Source organism: Amphibalanus amphitrite, unplaced genomic scaffold (assembly GCF_019059575.1).
Source record: "Amphibalanus amphitrite isolate SeventyFive unplaced genomic scaffold, NRLGWU_Aamphi_draft 000831F_arrow, whole genome shotgun sequence".
Classification (NCBI taxonomy): domain Eukaryota; kingdom Metazoa; phylum Arthropoda; class Thecostraca; order Balanomorpha; family Balanidae; genus Amphibalanus; species Amphibalanus amphitrite.
Window position 1 is genome coordinate 200,500 of NW_024882325.1, and position 16,425 is coordinate 216,924.

Below are 16,425 nucleotides of genomic sequence, written 5' to 3' on the forward strand. Positions count from 1 at the left end.
CGAAAGTTTGACCTCGTTTCTGGCGAATCCCATTGCTGGTATAGGTATAGGCTATATTGCTGTCATATATAGGGGAAGATGGGGAACACCGACCCCCTTAACTTTTCAGGATACACCGGCCAAATTGCCCCACCCCCGGCCAAATAACCCTGCTATTGTGGCAATTTGGCCCGATAGGCGTTATCACAAGTGTATTCGCGGCCATTGGAGCGACGTAAGAAAAGAAGAAAACATCTGGCCCCAAGAGCTTTAAATTATCAGTTAGCATGCAACTTTTCCTTTATATGTAAAGAATCTACCATTAACTATTATATAAAATTGCATTTAAAATCTTCCTTTTATGTTTTTCCATCGTTTGCACAATATATGCTTTTACTAAGCAAGAAACACTAATTATAAATAGTTCCAGCACCATCGTCAAGAACAATAAGGAAGGCTTGAAGTGAATACAATAATCTAAACGGCCTTGCAAGATGTGAAGATCACTTCTAAAATTGCCTGTAGAAATATTGAAGGCAAAAGTTCAACTTTTTCACAAGACGGATGTCTATAAACCTATTCAACGTGTGACAACTCAGCCGGTATTTCGTCGCCTACAGCCCAGCTTTCCCTAGTGACCGATAGAGGCGCTGCTATCGATGTCCACCCGTGCCGCCTAACGCGCCTTGTAGACCTTTGTAATACGTCACAATTACAATATAAGTAATTACTCTATCATTTCAAGTTCACTGTCCAGTAACGTAAAATGAATGCGACACCTGCCAGCGTTGAGAAAATGCAGAACTGTGTCGTCAGTTTTAAGTTACATCGTTTTCTAAAAAAAAGCGGCCAAATTACCCCAACCTCCCCTACTGCTTCTCTCCTGCTAAGAAATTGCTTTTTCACATATGTACATACATAATTATGTTCAAAAATTTCGTTTTTTAGAGCTGCATTAGAAATAGCATAATGCTGCATGCCTGTGTCTGTTCTGTGATTTTATATGATTTTTGCACATGCCATTTTTGGTCTAAAACCCAGAAATCATGACGTCATTAACTACCTCAATTATCTCATGAATTTTCTGCCGATTTTTTTCTAACTTCGTTACAATAAACCTCAACTAATTCCCTACAGGCATAGTCGGCGGAACGGGGTGGGGGGGGGGGAGGGGCACCGGCGCACCATGACCTCCTTGACTGTGACATTTTTAATATTAGCCCTATGAGCGTTGCATGGAAAGAACGGGACCAAAAGTAGGCAGTGCCCCCTCTTAATTGAAGGTGTTCCGCCGCTACTGCCTACAGGCCCCCAAAAGTTGGCGCGCCGTGTTTTAGCTGTAGCAATGGCCACGGCGAAAAAGTAGAGGCGTTTAACGCCCCCTCCCCCGCCCTCCCACATTGCTCCAACAGATGGTAATAAACTTTTGAAAATACCTTTCTTCAATTTTCTTGCTAGCTTATTTATAATTTTGCGCTGAATTTGATAGTGGCTTTCACAGAATGGGAAGAATTTCAGTTTTGAAAATATTTTTTGTTATACGTACCTATAAATGTATTTTTTGGCGGCTATGCTGAGTAAAACCAAATAAGATATAAACTGCCAATTAAAACACATTTAAAGGCCATGCAATTGTGTCGCGTTTTCTTCGCAATGGTGTCGCTTTAATGTTTATAGAAAAACAAACAAGACATACATTTCTAATAAATCCATGATAGGTAAACAGGCTTTCTCCAGCAACTGATTGGTATATTCTTTAATGAACAAATTCAAAAAATTGTTGAAAGCTTCGTTACGGTACGGGATAACACGGCCAGAGCTTAGCGAAAAGTGATAGAGCGCTGTGCGCTGTGCGGCGTGTCATCTTGTATGGGGAGCCAGCACACCTATATCACACCATCGCCCCACGGGCAGCACGGCACGCGCCACGCAGATAACCGCATGCTCCCTCGCATATGCACTGAGTCTGGCCGGCGTAGACTGTGCTACAGGGACATCAGACTGCCTAACGAGCACCGCCTGGACCCTGCTGCTGTCGGCTTCCGCTCAGCGTTTAAAGCGGCAATTAGAGCCGACAGTGTTTAAGTAATATGACTGCCTGTGCTATAGGTTATGTATGCGGCGTTAAAGGGACTATCCCACCTTTAACATGGGGTTTGAGTTGAGATAGCCAAGTTTGTGGCGAGGTTCAGAAACCACTATCTATCTAGGTTGCAACCCCCGCGGCCTCTTGGTGTTGAAGAAATTCGTTCCCTTCATTTGAAAATGGGCCTTGTACAAGGCCCTATCTTCAACATGGAGCGACCGTTAGTGTGACGTCACCTCGTTTAGTCATTCTGATTTAAATAGGTTTGTTCGTTGAAAAATCGCTTAAAACTTGGTCTGAACTTTGTTGTGGTGCCTACAGAGTAAAAGGAATCAGCTTTATGACAGTAATGTGGCCTGGGGAAGGAGGTAATTTTGGGCTGTGACGTCACATATTTGAAAGTTTGTGTTTGGAATATGGGAAGCCTAAGATGTTTAATGAAAAATAAATGCCAGAACCGTGTTCCTGGTCATCCAATCTATAAAGTCGGGCACAATTTAACTGGTTTTAACAACATTTTAGAAGGTGGGATAGTCCCTTTAAACGATTTTTTGTCCGTGTTCAGCTCTGCACTTATAACTGGTTTGTTGTGTATGCGTGTGAATGTGTGGCGCGTGTAGTGGTCACTGTCATTTCATGGTTATACTGTTTAACTGATACCTAAACGTGAAAAAGTGAAAAGCCTCGTTTTACGTGGATCTTTTTCAAATACACTGAACAGAGATGCCGACACTGCTGAAAACTGATTTCTTCCTAGCTCGCTTGTTATTGTGGTGGCCCTAGTTGAGGAGCACCTGGCACACGATGACCCGGCGGCCGAAAGAGGCGCTCTTGGGGAAGGCGTGCAGCAGGCCGTCGTCGTACAGCGAGCCGTAGTGGTCGAGAGAGCCCGGCTCACCGTCCGCCCAGAACGCCGGCCAGAACGAGTCGTCCGTCCGGCCGGTCATCACGAACCGTCCGCCGCTGGCGCGCACCATGTTCAGCATGAAGTACTCCCGCAGCTCCCGCAGAAACACGTACTCGGCCTCGCTCGCGAAGGTGGGCAGCGTTGCGGGTGGGTGAAGGTTTTGACAAAAGTCGGTATCCTGAGCCCAGGTAGACGCGGTGTAGTTGGCTCCCAGATGTTCCACACGGTAACATGTGATGCCGACCAACTGGAAGAGGTCGGGGCATCTGAGCGGGTCGGCTGTCGCGGGCGAGGTGGTGGATGTGAAGTCGTTTGCAGAGTCTGATGTAAAGGTTGTGGGTTGCGTGGAGACGGTTGTAGCTGATGTTGGTGTGGGATCGGTGGCAGCAGTCGGTATGATGGTTGGACTGGTTGTCGATCCCGCAGAAGCTATTGCGGTGGCTGTTGTGGTAGTGGTTGGGCCCGCAGTGGTGGCTTCAGTGATTGACGGACCCGTGCCAGCGTCAGCCGAGGCTGTGGAGCCCGCAGCAGCGGCAGGGGTGGTTGCGGTAGTGGTTGGGCCCGCAGTAGCGGGTGCGGTGGTTGTGAGTGTTAGTGTCTGTGTCGTCGCCATGATCCGGTGGCCAGGGGCCGCGGTCAGTTCGGTCTCGGCCGGCGCCGTGGACCAGAGCAGGCATCCGTGGACGGCCATCTCGTAGAGTCGGCAGTCGGGACGGCGCGCGCAGCGGGCGGCGCAGGCCAACGGCGAACCTGCAGGGAGGCTGGCCAGCGGCGCGGCCGGAAAGTGGCGGTCTCGGGCCAGCAGCTGGAACTGGGTGCCGTCAGCCGGGCCGGACAGCAGCAGCAGCAGCAGCAGCCAGAGACGGCTGGTCGACTGGCCGAGAGGCGCCATCTGTGGTCGGATCATAGCTTGGATCGGAACTCATGAAAACTGAAAGATGTGCTGCTATACTCATCTTCTCTACGGCATGCAAAAAATTTATGATAAGCGGTAAATTATGCGTATAACAGGCTGTAGAATCTTGTGGGCTTGTGGGTTTGAACACGCACTGGATAACACTGTCCTGATTTATTTTCACACTGTCTGGACACCAATAACCAGAGTAACTCAGTCCACACTTAAATAATCAAGACTATCCAAATGGTTTCAAAGAGTTTGACGCCTTACCCAGCTCAAGATTCTAATATATGCACAATTTTGCTAATTTACTCAAACTTGAACTAAACACTGGTAACTGAAAAATATAGATTCACAATTTCCAATTGTACCCTTTTTAGAAAGCAGGACAAATAAAAATGTCAAATAAAACATGATCAGAACGCAGGGGGCGCTTCGCATTTCGTGACACAACACTCCCCCCAGTGTGACGTCAGGAACACTCAGCCGTGAAGTGTGACGTCAGGAACACTCGGTCGTGGCACCAGGAACACTCAGATGTCCGAACGACCCCGCTCTAGTCATTACTCGGAGCTTCCAGCAGGCAGAGCTTGTTTACGGGGCGCCTGTAGACGCCGTTGGCGGTCTTCACGTCAGCAGAGCGGACTCTGCCGTCAGTACTTGGGTAGACCTTTACCACCCTGGCGAGGGGCCACAGTCCCCTGGATGTATTCTCGTCTACAATTAAGACGATAGCACCCAGTTGTAAGTTATCAGTTTCACTCTGCCATTTTTGTCGGGAGAGCAGTGTTGGTAAGTATTCCTTTCGCCATCTTTTCCATACGTGGTCTGTGAGAAGTTGGGCTTGTCGCCATCGTCGTGTTCCGATGAGATCGCGCTCACTGAAGACGCCAGGGGGCAAGCCCGCACCGGTGTCGGAGGATCCCAGCAGGAAATGGTTCGGGGTCAATGCTTCAGGGTCACGCTCATCGGAACTGACATAAGTCAGCGGCCTTCCATTCAGCATATATTCCACTTCCACGAGCGTCGTGTGGAGTACGTCTTCTGCAACACATTGGCTTCCAAGCACGACCCTAAGTGCTCTTTTGACGGACGCCACCAGGGGGATGTCGTCCCGGTTCTTCCCATGTATTATTCGCCAATCAGCTTAACACTACCAGTGACGTCACTGGAGGACCGCCAATCGGGGCCGGCGCGGCCGGCCGGCCGGCCCGGCCCGTAGAAGGCCAAACGCAGACGTTTTCAGAAAAGCGTATGCCGTATAGATACAGTCGTGGGTGGATTTTTGCTGTGATTCGGCTCTCCAAGAGTGCGTCAGGGTACCAGGACCCGGACAAAGGTCATGGTGAACCGGCATCTGATAAAATCCGCTCACCACTTAGCAGCCGACTTCGACCCTTCACTCTCGTAAAACACAAAAGCTTGCCGGTCATCAATCCACCTGCATCTCTGCATCTGCTTACTACCTATATCGACTAGTTACTGCAGCCGTTTTGGAGCGGCTCACGGCCGATAACACACCGGACGTGCGCTAGCCGTCGGTGCTAAGCGCTAACCATTGAGTGCGCGTGGCCGACTGCCGCCCCGATGGCGCTTGCCCCCGGCACCGGCGCGGCGCTGCTGACCCATGGGGGGGGGGGGCTGCTAATTAGTTTAGCCGGAATTGGGATAGAAGCCGGTATGGGATTGGGATAGAAGCTCAGCGAGACTAAGGGATTGTGTGATGCCTTCGGTAGGCCCCTCAAAATCACCTGTGTAGGGCCCTCAGGGCCGCCGGTTATGAAGCCTTTGGAGGCACTGGTGTGGGCCCTCACAGGTACCGGTGTGAGGCTCTCAGATGCATTGGTGCAGGGTCCCCAGAGGTGCCACTGTGGGCCCTCAAAGGCGCCGGTGAGGGTCCTCACAGTTGCCGTTGTTGGCCCTCAGAGACACTGCAGTGTGGGGTTGTCACAGTCGGGTGCGGGACCCTTAGAGCTGCTGGCTCGAACCCTTTACAGGCCGACAGGGGCTCTCAAGAGGTCTGCGGTGCCTTCGGGAGCCCTGTGGAGTCCTTAGAGACCAGCAAGATACATTCAAACGCCAGTGGGGCCCTCAGAGTCGTCGGTGTGGGGCCTTCAAAAGTCACCGGTGAGTGGCCGTCCGATGCGCAGGTCCCGTCTGAGGCCGTCAGAGGCTCCGGCGTTGAGCCCCCAGAGCCGCCGGTAAGAAGCACTGGTTTCGGGACCTCATTCAAGGGTGCCGGTCGCACTCAGAGGTGGCAGTGTGGGGCCCTCAGCTAGGCACCGGTGTGAGGCCTTCACAGCCGCCGGTGAGGGCCCTCGCAGGCGCCGTTGTGGGGGCCTTCAACCATTGGTTTAGGGGGTCATCGCAGGCGTTTGTGGGACCCTTAGAGCTGCTGGTCCCTGATAGGCCGGTAAGGGCCCTCAGAGGCCGGCAAGTAGCCCTTAGAGGTCGCCAATAGGCCCTGAGAAGCCGGCAAGGGGCCCCCAAAGGCCGACAAGGGACACTTAAAAGCAGGTGTGGGGCTCTTATGGATAGAAGTGTGGCTCTTCGGAGCACATAAGGTGTTCTTCAGAGCCCTGTGGGGCCCTTCTGAGTCGAAAGATGCCAGCGTGGACCCTCAGCCGCCAATTGGCGTCGCAAGGCCCCTCGGGCCCGAGAGGCCCCCTGATCCGATGGGGGCACGTGCCCCCAGCTTCCCCCCCCCCGATGCAGATGAGAATGCAATCGGCGGTGCGGGCACAACAATTGCAATTGTTCCTTCTACCGTCGCGAGGTCGCCCATCCGACCCATATCCCATGATTGTGAACCCTGGGGCTCGGGTCGGCAATGTACCGGCAAGGAAATCAGCTTTAGTTGAGTAAAAAAGTTATTAAGAGTCATTAGTTGTCATTACGTTCAGTAATAACAACTAGACGGTGCCAAATGTACCCGACGTACAGCTTGGAGCCGGGCGCCGCCCGGTCTCCACCAGTGACGTCACGCTAATGCTTAGCGACCGGTCCATTGGAAATCGCGGGATGATTCTACCTCTCTTATACGGCCTTGGACGCCACCAGTCGTTCCCATACTCCCCCCATGTGGGGTGATGCTGGGGGGTTCCATTTCCACTCGATGTGCCTCTGACTCAGGTAATCCGTAATTTGACCCTCATTGTAGGCGCGCCATTTCCATTTTGTCATTTTATGTTCCTTAGTCCACGTTTACCATTCTGCTGATTTCCTATTTTCTTCCTTGGTTTCGCAGCCTTGGCACATTGCTCGCTCGGTCCCTCTGACCTGTCGAGGTCACCGGCTGACCGTAGCCTGGGGCAGGGCCCAGGAATGTAGCTGCGCCGTCGCGACCGCAGGGTCAGAAAAGTAGTAACTGGAAACTGTGATATTTGACTCGTTAATGTGTATGTTATGCCCAATAATGTGCTCAGGATTGTAAAATGTATTGTTTGATGCGAGTAGGGATCTCCTGGACATTTAAGTTGCGAATATGATAGCTGACGCGGATGAACATTTCTGAATATGGGCGGTGCCCGGCGCCCCGGCGCTGGTCGGGGGCGCGGCGCGGGTCAGTTGAGCCCCGTTGAGGCTGGTGGTATGTGGTGGTGTCTGCGCCAGAGCCGGTGAGTCGCACAGGAAAAATGACTGTTAACTCGTAATATTTATGGAATATGTAACCGTAATTAGGGCGAATATTTACTGTGTATGAAACCAATATTGAATGTTATATGAATTGCCTGCAGATATTTATTACCGGTCATTTATATGTGGATAAATAAGGTGAAGGCTGACACTCGTCTCGGATTTATAGCCATTTACCAAGACCGTGAGGCTGGTCGTCTAATGTGCCTCTGGAGACGTGTGCCTCTGGTTTCGTTAGCCGATAAGCGACTCAGGGAGCACATTTGTCGGTACGTAACTAAATGTCGCGGTAGCACAATCATGTAATCAAGTGCTTTCGATATAATTATACTGTTTCGTATATGCATATTCAAGTGCATGAATGGACGCGTAGCAATGTACCTGGTTGCCTTTATCAAGTTATTTATTTATGCGTGTGTTATGTTCCCCTCGCCTGTCCCTTTTATTTCCGTCACGTTTGTTTGCGCTCGTTTATGTTTATTTGTGCAATGCTTAACTTAGGGCCGTTGTTTTACAGCAACGATTGCGTGCGGAGGGCCACACGGTCCAATACACCGATCCGTGACGACATCCGAGTTTCGAACTGAGCCATGGTCGGCGGCTACAGTTGCGACAACTGCGACAACGCTTCGCGAGACGACGGAGTGACGTCATCTCGTCGTGGAGGACGGCACGCTACAGGAGCAGGAGCACCACACTCGTCCGTACTGGTATGGTGACACCTTCGCGCTATCACGCCTGTGGTGACTCCGCTCCAGGCCATTTGCCGCGTGATCTAAGTGACGTCATAACGTCGGACAGTTGCGTCATAGACTTGGTGACGTCATGCTGGGTGGTTGGTGACGTCATACTGGATGGTTGACGTCATAGTGAGGGGTGACGTAATACCGTACTATTGTGACGTCATGACGGGGGTGACGTCATACTGAGCTTTTGACGTCATATAGCGATTGTGGCGTCATATTTAACGGAGTTCGCGTTTTGTTGGGTGTTCCGTCGGCTGTTAACGTGTTCCCGACGGTTATTGATCGTGAATGAACTGCACTCGGTGTTATATTAAGCAAACTCTAAGTTTTCACGTGATCCTGGATAATTTTCCTATTGATTTACCTCACCTGTCTGGAGACTCACCTCGGTTTCACGCGTCGTCGATAGGCGGTTTGTCCTCCGGGCAGCTCGCTGATTGTCGTAGCTGGCTCGGTCGCCTTGCGTGATAGGTTGATCAACTGCTAACTAAGTCTTGTACTTCAATTGGTCACACTTCTGTTAATCAGCTAGATGATAGTTGGGAGCCGCTTTGATTAGTTGTCATCAATCATGAATCCTCTAGAAGAGCTGAAAGTGTCGGAGTTGAAGGCGGAGTTGAAGGGAAGAGGTGCAGACACTAAGGGTTCGAAGCCGGCGCTGATGCTGCGATTAAATGAGGTTTTGGTTCAAGAAGGAATCGACGTTGCATCATTCGTTGCAGCTCGACGGGACGTTTCCGCCGAACCGAGAGCTGATGCCGCAGCCGCTGAGGTGGCTGTTCCTGATTTAGACAACACGGTCCCGGCTCCTGGACCCCTCGTCAGAGCCACATCACAGATGTCCTTGCGTAGTTCTGCCTCGCAAGTCTCCATCTCTTCGTTGCGAGCAGCGGAGTCGGCGACGAAGGCGGGACTGATGGCTCGAGCTGCCTTTCTGAAAAGGAAGCAGAAGATGGAGAAGGAAGAACTGGAGATGAAGATGCGCAAGCAGAAGATAGAGAATGAAGAACTGGAGATGAAGATGCGCATGGAGAATCTGCAGTTGGAGAGTGAGCTGGCAGAGGTGGAAGCCAGAGAACGTGCACTGATGGAAGCCGAAGAGCAAGGTTCTCAAACAAGACCAGGCGTGGCTTCGTTGCGAGCTGTCTGTCCAGCTGAGCCGAACGAGAGGACTGGACATGCAGAAGACGTTGTCGGCAGCGAGCAACCACTGGTCACTGTTCAGTCAGACGCTGGGGCTTCAGAGGCGCGTGCTGATCAGATGAACGTCAGGAAGAATCCACCTCAACCTGACCTTAACGCTTCACAGCCCGATGCTACACAGGTCATCCTGTCCCAGATCCAGCAAAGTCGTCTCCCGAGACCAGAGTTGCCAGTTTTCAAGGGTGATGTAACACAATACAGATCCTTCATCCGTGCCTTCGATAGCAGGATCGGGAGCAAGACCGACAGTGATTCGGAGCGGCTGTTCTACTTGGAGCAATACTGCGCTGGAAAACCACGGGACATCATCAGAGGATGTCTTCACATGACCGAAGATGTTGGATATCTGGAGGCTCGGCGACTGCTGGAACGAAGATATGGCGACCCAGAAACAGTCTCGTCGGCATTCGTTGACATGTTGATGGACTGGCCTCAGCTGAAGCCAGGAGATGTTGAAGGACTTGATCGTTTCTCACTGGCGCTCACCTCGTGTTTGAATGTAATGCAGAGCATTCCTCTTGGAGCCAGGGAGACTGACCATCCCCGGACGATGCGGAAAGTTGTAGAGAAGCTCCCCAGCCATCTGCAGGACTCCTGGCGGCGACGAGCTCACAAGATCCAAGAGTCTGAGAAGAGGAGGGTGAAGTTTCAAGACGTCGTCACCTTCGTCGACAGCGAGGTGCAAATCCAGACCAATCCTACGTTTGGCAGGCACCGAGAAGAACGAGTCAGAAGACAGACACACACAGTCTCAGCTACAGCAGTTGCAGGAGCGGTACAGTCCTCGAAGAGTTGTCTGTACTGTCATGGTAGTCACTTCACTGATCTGTGTGCTGAGTTGGTCAAGCTGCAATGGGAAAAACGGCGAGAGTTCGTTCGTGAGAACAGACTGTGCTTCGGATGCCTTCGAAAGGGCCACAGATTCAGTAACTGCTTCAGGAAGCTCGTCTGTGGAACTTGTAAGCGGCTGCATCCAACAGCGATGCACAAGAACGAAAGTGCTGAAGGAACTGGTCAGAACCCTTCTGATGGAAATGGTGAGCAAAACACTTCTGTGAAGAATGGACGATTGGATGCATCGCCGACTGAAGTCTCTGCTGGTACGGCAAGCTGCAGGTCGTCGGCGATGATGGCTATTCTGCCGGTGAAGATGTGGAACGCTGACTGCTCTCGTTCAGTCGTCACGCATGCGTTCTTGGATTTGGGCTCAAGCGCAACGTTTTGCACGCCGAATCTTCTGAAGGCGCTGGGCATGGAAGGAGAAACTACGGAGCTCACAATGACGACTGCAACAGCTGAGAACCAGCGGATTTCCAGCACATTGGTGAAAGGCCTGAAGATATCTGACATGGCGGGGAAGAAAGTAATGGATTTACCGCCGTCGTACACGTTGCAGAGAATTCCAGTCGATCGCCAGGATATCGCAACAGCTACGGATCTGGAGCGCTGGCCACAACTGCAAGAGGTTGTTCCCCCGGAAGTACATGCGGATATTGAACTTTTGATCGGAGCCAATTGTCCTCAGGCCCTGATACCTCTCGAAGTTCGCGCTGGTGGAGAGGGATGCCCATTTGCCATTCGTACGTCTCTTGGATGGGTGGTGTATGGACCAAGATCCCGCAGCCGGGTTTTCGATGGAAGCGCGAGAGTAAATCGTATCGAGGTACTAAGCCCAACAGATGATGAATTTGACCTTCACAGCAAATTTGTCGCGCTCTACAACCAGGACTTCGAGCATGATCTTAGTTCCACAGACGTTGGCTTCTCCATTGAAGATCGAGCGTGGATGAAGATCGTGGAGGGCGGAGTCCGTCACCTGGATGGTCGTTACCAGATACCCCTGCCACTGAAAAGCGAGATCATCCTGCCGGACAACAAACAGCAAGCAGAGAGACGAGCAGAGCAGCTGAAAAGGAAAATGCTCAAGAGCCAGAAGTATCTCCAAGACTACAAAACATTTGTCAATGAGTTAATCGAGAAAAACTACGCAGAACGTGTCAAGAACGAGCAGATCGACATGGCAGAGGGACGTACCTGGTATATACCGCATCATGGTGTATATCATCCGATGAAACCTGAAAAGATTCGTGTCGTCTACGATTGCTCTGCAACTTACCAGGGCATGTCGCTCAACAGTCGGCTGCTGCAAGGACCAAATCTGACGAGTTCTCTCTTGGGCGTGTTGCTGAGGTTCCGAGAGGGACCGGTAGCAGTCATGGCTGATATTGAAAAAATGTTCTATCAGGTGAGGGTTCCGGAGGATGACAGAAGTTTGCTCAGATTTTTATGGTGGCCGAATGGTGACACAGAACGGGAACTGGAAGTGTATCAGATGAATGTGCACCTCTTCGGTGCGATCAGTTCTCCGTCTTGTGCAAACTTCGCGCTACGGAGGACAGCGCAGGACTTCGGAGATAAGTTTGATGCTGACGTCATAGACAGTATTCAACGCTCGTTCTATGTTGATGATTTCATGAAGACAGGATCTACGGCTGATGAGGTGTTGAGGATTGCAAGAGGAGTCAGAGACTGCTGTGCGTTGGGAGGATTCCGACTGACCAGCTTCGTCAGTAACTGCCCTGACGTCATGTTCTGTTTCCCGGAATCTGAGCGCGTGACACACAAGAAGTTTGATCTGACCGGCCACAATCTTTCTGCGCAGACGCTAAGAGCTTTGGGTGTTCAGTGGGACGTATCTGAAGATACTCTTAGCTTCCGTGTTGATGTCAGGAGGGGTCCGACAACCAGGAGAGGCATTCTTTCTACAGCAAGTGCCGTTTATGATCCGCTAGGGTTCGGAGCTCCTTTCGTCATGTCAGCCAAAATCCTGTTGCAAGATCTCTGCAGGCTGAAGTTGGGATGGGACGACCCGGTTCCAGATGCTCACCTGAGAAGATGGGATCAGTGGTGCAAAGAACTGAGCCTTCTGCGGGAGTTCAGCGTGCCAAGAAGTGTGACTGCACCAGACACGGTGGTGAATTGCCAACTTCACATGTTTGCTGATGCAAGCGAAGCTGGCTACGGTGCAGTAGGCTACACCAGGGTGACTGACAGCACAGGGACAGTTCGCACTTCGCTTCTGATGAGCAAGGCCAGAGTAGCGCCGCTGAAGACTTCTTCAATCCCTCGACTAGAGCTGGCCGCTGCGACGCTAGCTGTGCAGTTGAGCACACAGATACTTACCGAACTTGACCTGAAAGTTGACGAAGTGCATTTTTGGACGGACAGTGTGTCCACGCTTCGCTACATCCACAATACCACTTCTCGTTTCCAGACATTTGTGTCCAACAGGCTTTCCGTCATCCATGATGGTTCTGAGCCCGTTCAGTGGAAGTACGTGCCGTCTGCACTGAACCCGGCGGATGCTCTCTCCCGTGGACAGTCGGCACGCGAGTTTCTTCAATCGGTATGGGCTACTGGCCCAGCGTTCCTCGGCGCAGAAGCAGCTGAATGGCCTGACCAGAAGCATGTGATCCAACGCCATGAAGATGTTGAAGATCTTGAGGTAAAGAGAGGCTTGGGGACTCTCTCGGTAGCAGCTGAGTGTGACAGTACTTCGAAGTTGTTGAACAGCGTATCTGACTGGCACAAGCTCAAGAGGCACGTGGCGTGGTGGCTTCGGCTGAAGTGCATGCTGCGGAAGCGGTTGATGAACAGAGGTGATTGTGATGCCGAGGTAGCGGGTCAGCTCTCGCGGGTCAGCTCTCGCTTGACCGTTCAAGAACTTGATGATGCAGAAGTGGCGATTGTGCAGTACACTCAGAAGAAGGCCTTTCCAGAAGAACTCAGCTCCCGTTTTGTCAAGAAATCCAGCTCGATTTATCGTCTGAACCCCTGCATGATTGATGGCGTTCTCAGGGTTGGCGGACGTCTCAGCAACGCAGCTATCTCGGACGCAGCCAAACACCAGATGATCCTGCCGAAGGATGGTCAGTCTCCGGACGTCAGAAGTGGAACAAGGTTCAGAGGAATTTGCAAGTTGATGATGTGGTACTGGTTGCTGATATGAACTCTCCACGCTGTCACTGGCCTTTGGGACGAGTCACCGAGGTTTTCCCAGATAGAAAGGGTTTTGTGCGCTCTGTGATAGTCCGTACCACTACATCTACCCTGAAGAGACCGATCTCCAAGCTGGTGCTGGTGCTGGAGAGCGAGACCACCGACACTGAGAGCGTGTGAGACCACGAGCATGGCAGACTATCGCACGTGGTGACGTGATTTTGATATCAATTCCAGAAGACTAGTTTGTGTTGATTGATAGCTGTATTTCCAGAAGACTGAACTGGGGATTGACTGCAAGCGGTTGGCGATGAAGGCTCCAATTGCGCTTAGCACGTTTGGTCTGTTGAACCTGGAAGGTTCAAGGGTGGGGGTGTAGGCGCGCCATTTCCATTTTGTCATTTTATGTTCCTTAGTCCACGTTTACCATTCTGCTGATTTCCTATTTTCTTCCTTGGTTTCGCAGCCTTGGCACATTGCTCGCTCGGTCCCTCTGACCTGTCGAGGTCACCGGCTGACCGTAGCCTGGGGCAGGGCCCAGGAATGTAGCTGCGCCGTCGCGACCGCAGGGTCAGAAAAGTAGTAACTGGAAACTGTGATATTTGACTCGTTAATGTGTATGTTATGCCCAATAATGTGCTCAGGATTGTAAAATGTATTGTTTGATGCGAGTAGGGATCTCCTGGACATTTAAGTTGCGAATATGATAGCTGACGCGGATGAACATTTCTGAATATGGGCGGTGCCCGGCGCCCCGGCGCTGGTCGGGGGCGCGGCGCGGGTCAGTTGAGCCCCGTTGAGGCTGGTGGTATGTGGTGGTGTCTGCGCCAGAGCCGGTGAGTCGCACAGGAAAAATGACTGTTAACTCGTAATATTTATGGAATATGTAACCGTAATTAGGGCGAATATTTACTGTGTATGAAACCAATATTGAATGTTATATGAATTGCCTGCAGATATTTATTACCGGTCATTTATATGTGGATAAATAAGGTGAAGGCTGACACTCGTCTCGGATTTATAGCCATTTACCAAGACCGTGAGGCTGGTCGTCTAATGTGCCTCTGGAGACGTGTGCCTCTGGTTTCGTTAGCCGATAAGCGACTCAGGGAGCACATTTGTCGGTACGTAACTAAATGTCGCGGTAGCACAATCATGTAATCAAGTGCTTTCGATATAATTATACTGTTTCGTATATGCATATTCAAGTGCATGAATGGACGCGTAGCAATGTACCTGGTTGCCTTTATCAAGTTATTTATTTATGCGTGTGTTATGTTCCCCTCGCCTGTCCCTTTTATTTCCGTCACGTTTGTTTGCGCTCGTTTATGTTTATTTGTGCAATGCTTAACTTAGGGCCGTTGTTTTACAGCAACGATTGCGTGCGGAGGGCCACACGGTCCAATACACCGATCCGTGACGACATCCGAGTTTCGAACTGAGTCTGGTCGGCGGCTACACTCATTCCATGTCTCGATTTCGTTGCGGATTTCCTTTTCACCGCCAACGAAGTTGGTTCCCCTGTCAGAGCAAATGATTTTAGGCTTTCCTCTTCTGGCGATGAACCGGCGCAGTGCTAGCAGAAATGAATCGGTGTCTAACCGCCTTGGTCTAACCCAGCAGCTAATTCCAGGTGCAGTGCGCGTGTCGCCAAGCAAGTTACGAGGAGTACAAATCGTTTCTCCGTCTTCCTGAATTTGCGCACCAGAAGGGGACCAAAGTAGTCAATCCCTACAGAACTAAACGGACAGCTCTGATCAAACCGGACGTCAGGAAGAGCGGACATCAGCGGGGCCGTAGGGCGTGACCGGCGATTTCTGCAGTAGCTGCACCCTAGAGTTCTGCACGGCTGCAATTTTCCACAGCCTAGCCGCCCCGCAGCCGTGGCTCCACAGCCACAGCCGCCCACAGCCGTGGCAAACTGTGGGCAGCCAGCCGTCAGCCGGCCGTGGATACTTTCAATGAAATGCAATCAAATAGTATATAATAAGTTGTTTTTAGTTGAAACATATAGCCAAAAGCACATTGCAATGGGCTATAGATTCTCAAGCTCATGAAGCATCATAGGTTAAGTGGTTGTGTATCTGGCTTTAGGCCGAAGGCCTGAAGCCTGATGCGCAACGCATGCCTCCACAAGCCCTTGCAAGGGGTTAAGAAAGATGGATAGGTAGGTACCTACATCAACAGAAAACACAAACAACGAACCAGAATAGAAGCACTAGCAGTGTAGACATCTAATGCCAAATCCTGAAGCATGGTTGTGGGACAGAACAACAGACCCTGATGCTTTTCATTATCAATGTTAGGTGTGGAAAATGAAACTGAAGTTGATGGACTGTCAAAAAGTGATTGTCTAGTCAAACCTCTTGCTTCTTTCTTACCTTGCATATTTTCTGGGGTGTGATATGCCAGGCTTGAAGCAGCCTTCTGAGCAAGTCTCAAACTATTTTGATATGCAAGGCATCAAAACACTAGTGAGCATCCAAGAAAGAAAAACATTCATCTATTTTGATTTTTCCAAATAATGATCTTCGCTCAAATCCCCAAGGACGTGCAAGCCACATTTGCCTCTTTCAATCAAAAATTTTACTTGAGTTTTAATGACGTCAATAGCAAAGAAGTGGCAATAAATTGTTTTGTGTCACCATTAACAGCCATGAAAACTATAAATAATAGATAATAATGCTCTACAGTTTAAAAATTGCTCTCAAACAAAGATTAGGTATCAAATTTTAACATTTTCAGAAGAAGACGTCATTTTATTAGTAAAGTCAACAGCTCGCGTAAGAAATGTTGTGTTCAGGGTTTTCACCGTCATGTGAATTACGTGTTCAGGGTTTTCACCATCATGTGAATTAACCGTAAGTAAGGTTCATGCTCACTTATAATCTAATTCCATTGGCTTCGTTGATCAGCATTTTCTGTTACGGTCACTCACACACCAGTTAGAACATAAAGCGCCAGTTTTATA

At 50.6% G+C, this 16,425-nt stretch overlaps 3 protein-coding genes and 1 long non-coding RNA gene across 7 annotated transcripts in view; 3 read left to right on the top strand and 1 right to left on the bottom strand.

Moving 5' to 3' along the window:
- LOC122366792 overlaps window positions 1-16,425 on the top strand; it is a 46,201-nt gene that overhangs the window by 7,422 nt on the left and 22,354 nt on the right. The window lies entirely within an intron of this gene.
- LOC122366791 (mucin-5AC-like) lies at window positions 2,673-4,589 on the bottom strand. The gene is made up of 2 exons (XM_043339381.1): window positions 4,141-4,589; window positions 2,673-3,864 (listed from the first exon to the last, which is right to left on the bottom strand). The coding sequence occupies exon 2, from the start codon at window positions 3,862-3,864 to the stop codon at window positions 2,845-2,847; it is 1,020 nt and encodes a 339-aa protein (XP_043195316.1). The 5' UTR covers window positions 4,141-4,589; the 3' UTR covers window positions 2,673-2,844.
- On the top strand, window positions 7,042-8,073 carry LOC122366793. Of its 2 annotated transcripts, XR_006253950.1 has the most exons (3): window positions 7,042-7,487; window positions 7,676-7,775; window positions 8,024-8,073. It is a non-coding gene; the product is annotated as an uncharacterized LOC122366793 (long non-coding RNA). The 2 variants fall into 2 exon arrangements; XR_006253951.1 differs by having other exon boundaries at window positions 7,042-7,775.
- LOC122366790 lies at window positions 8,090-14,876 on the top strand. Of its 3 annotated transcripts, XR_006253948.1 has the most exons (4): window positions 8,090-13,228; window positions 13,686-14,290; window positions 14,479-14,578; window positions 14,827-14,876. XR_006253948.1 is itself a non-coding variant. In XM_043339380.1 (2 exons), the coding sequence occupies exons 1-2, from the start codon at window positions 8,824-8,826 to the stop codon at window positions 13,697-13,699; spliced, it is 4,419 nt and encodes a 1,472-aa protein (XP_043195315.1). In that variant the 5' UTR covers window positions 8,090-8,823; the 3' UTR covers window positions 13,700-14,876. The 3 variants fall into 3 exon arrangements, 1 of the variants encoding a protein (XP_043195315.1); XR_006253949.1 differs by having other exon boundaries at window positions 13,686-14,578; XM_043339380.1 differs by having other exon boundaries at window positions 13,686-14,876.

Excerpts from the sequence above, each read along its gene's own strand:
- LOC122366791 (XM_043339381.1), bottom strand. The coding sequence starts at position 3,864 with ATGGCGCCTCTCGGCCAGTCGACCAGCCGTCTCTGGCTGCTGCTGCTG.
- LOC122366790 (XM_043339380.1), top strand. The coding sequence starts at position 8,824 with ATGAATCCTCTAGAAGAGCTGAAAGTGTCGGAGTTGAAGGCGGAGTTG.